General features: G+C 57.6%; 1 protein-coding gene across 1 annotated transcript; it reads right to left on the bottom strand.

The window, feature by feature from the left end:
* Nucleotides 1-865: 865 nt before the first annotated feature.
* Nucleotides 866-4,498, bottom strand: FZD8 (frizzled class receptor 8). Its single transcript, XM_037510435.2, has one exon. It carries the CDS (start codon nucleotides 3,998-4,000, stop codon nucleotides 1,928-1,930), a length of 2,073 nt encoding a protein of 690 aa, XP_037366332.1. The 5' UTR covers nucleotides 4,001-4,498; the 3' UTR covers nucleotides 866-1,927.
* Nucleotides 4,499-5,773: the final 1,275 nt, after the last annotated feature.

Below are 5,773 nucleotides of genomic sequence, written 5' to 3'. Positions count from 1 at the left end.
TTTCTTTCTTTCTTTTTTAAGAAAAACTTGTAGTTTATAATAGTTCATTGGTTCAATTAGGAGCGAAAAAGAAGGGAGTTTTGTAATGCAATTGTCCAGCAAAGGAAAACGCTTTAAATTGGGGGATTATGTGCTCAGACCACCTGTAGGGCATTCAGAGCCCTTTTCTATAATGCTTCAACCCATGCCTAGCTGCCTGCAGGCTGGCTAACAATGCCAGGAAAAGCTGTTTAAAAGGCTGAGTGCACTTGGGCCTCTGGTCTTCACTAACTGTTACAAGTCTTCCTCTCCCTCGCTAGCTCTCTTTTTTAAAGTAAAAGTCCCACATCCCTTTAATGGAAGAACTTTAAGGCTCCGCGGTGGCCAATTGGTCTGCACCAAGAGGAGCAGGGCAGCAGGGAAAGAAACTTCAGACTATACAGCACATTTGGAGAGGAGAAAAGATCAAAGTTTTTCAAACTCAAAAGACCAAGTTCCCTACAGATTAACCCTATTCATTTAGCTCCTCTTAAAGGAATGATGTGCTGAGCCACTAGGCAGACAGGTAAAAAGTTCAACAATTGCCAAAGCATTCTTCTGCTAATTCAACAGCCTTCTGCTCAAATAAATTAGCTTAGTCTTGACAGAGGAACAATAGCTTTTTCTCTAGGAAAAGCAGCACATTTGATATACACAAGCCTGGAAGGTTATTAAGATGTTAACCCATTAAAGAGCACCAGCTCTACCAGATTGTTGAGTGACCTATACTGTGTCATCTGTGGAATAAAATATTAATCCCTACACTTCAGCAGTGGGTTCAGTCCCTGGTAAAACAGGTGTTTTCAAAAAAAAAAAAAAAAAAACACGAATGGGAGAAATGAATGTGGGGGGTTGAAGCCTTTAGTGACATTATACAAGATAAATAATTAGGCCTGAGTGGAATTACTGCCTGGCAAATTCCATTACCATCCACTAAGGGATGAGTTGCTATCCAAGGATGAGAAAAGGGCTACCATTAAAAACGCCACCTTTTTGGTAGGTGCAAATGTTCAATTTTGACTTCACTTCAACAAGGAAATACTCAAGAAATATAATTCAACAGATAAGTTTCTCCATGCCTAAAGTTGGTGCACAAAATGAGAAGCCAGAAAAATGTCCTTTTTCCCAAGAGTCTTTGGCAAGCACTTTAAAGTAACAGCTTGGAAGAGGCAAGGGGAGGGGGGCAATGTTTAAATCATTTATCAAAAGTCGTTTTATTGACAAAATAGATTACTTATAATTTGTTTGTACAGGGGTGGCCTCTAAACTTTTTACAAAATTGTACAGACTGTATATCTTTGGATATGTACATATTTTACACATTTTTACAATTTAACAATAATTATATAAATACATCCTCTAATGGAAGGAACCCGTATTTACTAGGGGTGTATAATTAAGACATTTGTTTTTTTATTTAAGGCATTTGCCTGGTCATTAAGAATACCCAAACCGTGCAATCCCTTCGGTGGCAGTAATCGCTCCTCTAGGATGTCAGGAGTTGAAGTTTACCTAGGAGAGTCGGGGGGGGGGGGGGGGGGGAGAAAAATATGTAGATCTGGCTTCAAGCTCAGCAAATGACAACCAGTGAGGGCTCCAAACCTGGGATTCTGGAAGGGCAGCAGCAGAGTCCACCCTCCTCTGCCAACAGAAATTAACGCCTTGAGGGAAGAGCGCCTCACTTATCAATGGAGCAAAGGAGGCTGGTTCTGGGAGCCTTCAATGCCAGGTACTTTGTTCTAGGCGAGTCATTTAAGTCCCAGCTAATGGATACCATTAAGAGTTCATTATCATGCTAATAGCAATCAACACGGCTAAGGGGTGGGAACTTCGGCCTCCCGAGTGTCCCTTCCCAGCACTAGTCTCCGCGCCCCCCTCCCTGTTCCTTCCGGCTGCTCACTCCCCTCCCTCAGACCTGGGACAATGGCATCTGCTTAGGATAAGACACGGAGCTGGCCGTACCAGACCGCCATGTCAGGCCGGTGCTGACGTCGCTGTAGAGGGACCCCGCGCCCCCTCCCGGCCCCCCGCTGACTCCCAGGCCGCCGGCGCCCCCCTGTCCGCCAGCGCCCCCCGCGGCCGCCGCGCCCGCGCCCCCTCCCACCACTGCGCCTTTGCTAGCCCAGCAGCAGCGGGTGCACAGCGCGCGCCACGACTCCAGCGTCTTGCCCGACCAGACCCACACGCCCGAGGTGATGCCCACGACCAGACACATGAAGTACTTGAGCATGAAGACCGCGTAGTCCGGCCGGCGCGCCTGGTCCGGCTGCAGGTCCCGCAAGCACGGGCAGTTGTGCGTGGCCTCCCAGCGCGGGCGGTTGTGCTGCTCGTAGAAGAGGCAGGCGACCACCACCGCGGCGGGCACCGTGTAGAGCACGGTGAACAGACCCAGGCGGATCATGAGCTTCTCCAGCTTGTGCGTCTTGGTGGGGCCGCCCTGCTGCTTGATGACCGAGCGGATGCGGAACAGCGACACAAAGCCGGCGAGCAGGAACATGGTGCCAATGAAGAGGTAGATGACCAGCGGGGCCAGCACGAAGCCTCGCAGGTTGTCGAGGCTCTGGTTGCCCACGTAGCAGATGCCCGCCACAGGGTCGCCGTCGACGGAGCTGAGCGCCAGCACCGCGATCGATTTGACGCTGGGCACAAGCCACGCGGCCAGGTGGAAGTACTGCGAGTAGCCAGCGATGGCCTCGTTGCCCCATTTCATGCCCGCGGCCAGGAACCACGTGAGCGACAAGATCACCCACCAGATGGAGCTGGCCATGCCGAAGAAGTAGACGAGCAGGAAGACCACGGTGCACAAAGCCGGGCCGGTGGTCTCGTAGCGCACGTGCTGCTCCACTGCCCCCAGCTCCTCATACTCGCCGCGCCCACCCGCGCCGCCAGCGCCCGCGCCCGCAGCGCCAGCGCCCGCAGCGGCCGCAGCGCCGCCTGCGCCTCCTGCGCCTCCCGCGCCCGGCGCGCCGCCGCTGCACGCCACCTTCTCGTGGCCCGCCACCAGGCGCACCAGGTAGCCCACTGACACGAACAGGTAGCAGGCCGAGAGGAAGATGATAGGCCGCTCGGGGTACTTGAAGCGCTCCATGTCGATGAGGAAGGTGGACACGGTGGCGAAGGTGGACACGAAGCACAGCACAGACCACAGGCCGATCCAGAAGACGGTGAAGGCGCGCTCGTCCTGGCTGAAGAAAGGGTTGTGACAGGGCAGCGCGCAGTTGGCGATCTGGCCGGTCTTGACGCGGTTATAAAGTGGGTGTCGCTCGCTGGACACGCTCACCATGGGCGCGCGGCACTGGCAGCCGGGTTCGCAGGGCGCAGCGCCGCCGCCAGGGGGCCGCGCCTTCCCGCCGCCGCCACGCGTAGGGGGCGCCGCTGCATCTCCACCGCCGCCGCCCCGGCCACGGGACGCAGGCCTGGCCCCGGGCGGGCGACCGTGGCCGCTGCCGGAAGGCGGCTGCTCGCCGGGAGGAGGTGGAGGCAGGCGACGCGGCGGGCTGGGCGCTACCGTGGTGAAGTCCGTGCGGTTGTAGTCCATGCACAGCATGTCAGGGTTGCCCTGCTCCGGGAGCCGGTCGCAGCGCATGCGGTCCGGCCAGGCGAAGCCGTATTGGCGCATGAGGGGCGCACAGCCGGCCTTGGCGCGCTCGCATACCGAGCGGCAAGGAGGCAGGGGCTTCTTGTAGTCCTCCAGGCAGATGGGCGTGTACATGCTGCACAGGAAGAACTTGAGGTCGGGCGAGCACTGGATCTCCACCAGCGGCCAGAACTGGTGCACCTCGAGGCCAGCCTCGTCCTGAGTGTCGTGGTTGAACTGGTTGGGCATGTAGGTGTAGTTGTAGCCGATGCCCTTGCACAGCGGCACGGTGATCTCTTGGCACGCCAGCTCCTTGGCCGAGGCGGCTGCCGCACCGCTGGAGCGCTGCAGCAGCGCCAAGGCTGCCAGCAACGAGGTCACTTCCAACAGGTAACCCCACTCCATGCTGCGCGCCCCGGCACCGCGCCCTAGCCCTCCAGGCGACACGCAGAGCCCCAGGGGGAACTGGCAAGAGAGGGGGAGCCCTGCAGTTCAGTCTCCAGCTACTGATAACCTTCTCGGGGAGTGTCCACACTGCGCAGTCCGAAGCCTGGGCAGTGGCGGTCCGTACCTCCCTTCCGCCGCTCCGGGGAGATAAGGGTGGCCGCAGCCGTGCACCACAGTCCCGCCAGGGCCTGCCCGGCTAACTCCCAGCCGATCTCAGTCCTCGCGGCTCATCGTCCCTGCCTCGCTGGCTTCCTCTCCGGTGCGCCCAGCCACTTCGCGCGGCGCTGGAGACGGTGACTTCGCCCGGGCACCGTGGGTGGCGGTGGAGCAAGTTTCCTTTCGGGCCGCGGTGCGCAGTCAAGATGGCTGGGCCAGGCCGCTGCCCGCGCCAGGTCAGCCTTCGCGGCCCCCTATCAGCCCCCGAGGGCTCATGCCCGCCCCTAAAGCCGCGCGGCAGCCGCGGGAGTTGGAGACCCGCCTTCGCCGAGGCCGCCGCCCTCTTGCTCCGCGCGTGGGTCCCGCGGTCGGTCGCCGGGACGGATGGGCCCCGCCTCTGATAAAAGTCCGCGCCACGCTCAGGCCAGCAAGCGGGCAAAGTGGAGGCAGGTCCCTCGTCGCTAAACGCACAATCAAATCCGGAATAGAAGGCGGAGCAGACACACCTGAGCCGCGCGGATCGCGCCCAGCAGCCGCCGTCTCCGCGGGAGCAGCGCCCTTCACCCAACTTCCCGGCTCCAGCCCCTCTCGCGCTGTCTGGCTGGCTCATGAATATTTATATAGAGCGGGCTCGGGCTCCGCCCCTGGCCGGGCGCGGCCAATCGCCGGGCGAGGGGGCGGGGTCTAGGCGCTCCCAAGGCTCAGCCTTCCTTAAGGCGGCGCGGGGAGTCTGTCCAAGCCTGTAGCCGCCTGCGATTGGAGTTTTGGTAACCTTGGGATTGACCGCAAAGAGGGAGCTACTGCCACGACTGTCCCCAAGGCGCTTATTGCGTCTGAGGTCTTGGTTCCATTTTCCCGAGTGTTTGCTTGAGGTCTGGGAAGGGGTTTTGGGGAGCGTGTGCCTCCCTAGGCCCGTTTCAAATCAGTCAAGTGCCTGCCAGCTACTCCGCCCTCATGAGGGTGACCTGCTGGCTATGGGGGTCCCCGTGTCCATCTTCCAGCTGGGACGGCGGGGAAACCCAGAATGCGCTGCTGGGACTTGTCCCGGGCGGGTCTCGGCGGGAGATCTGAGATGGGGTGCCTTACTTGGGGGTTCTCAGAATCATAGTCTTTGAGGTTTGGAAATGTGGGAGAAATGGTGCAAGAGCAGTTCATTCTAGACGGTGGGTCTGAACCGGTGGGTCTGACCCAGGAGCCCGGCTGCAGGAGCTCAGGGGCGCCGGGCACCAGGCATTCCCCGCCTGCGCTGAGTGACCTAGGGTAGCCTCATATTCCTTACCTGGATATTGGGGTCATAGTGCACATCCCAAAAGGGGTTCCGATAAATAGGTGAGAAAAATGTATAAAGCAGGCGGGACCGGGACACAGTGTTTCCTTATTTAAAAAAAATGTTTCCTTTCTCCTAGAAAGAAAGGAAAACTTATAAATAGGACAGACTAGAAACTGCTTCTGGATTCTTTCTCTTCGCCTCCTACTTTTGGAACATATACCTCTGTCCAAAGTTCACATGTTTTTGCCAGAACCTCCTTTTTTTTTTTTTTTTTTTTTACTGTGGGAGGCGGGGCTCAGCCCTGG

This window comes from Talpa occidentalis, unplaced genomic scaffold (genome assembly GCF_014898055.3).
Source record: "Talpa occidentalis isolate TD23 unplaced genomic scaffold, MPIMG_talOcc4v2.1 talOcc4.14, whole genome shotgun sequence".
In the NCBI taxonomy this organism is placed as follows: domain Eukaryota; kingdom Metazoa; phylum Chordata; class Mammalia; order Eulipotyphla; family Talpidae; genus Talpa; species Talpa occidentalis.
This window is presented reverse-complemented; position numbering and strand designations above follow the sequence as displayed.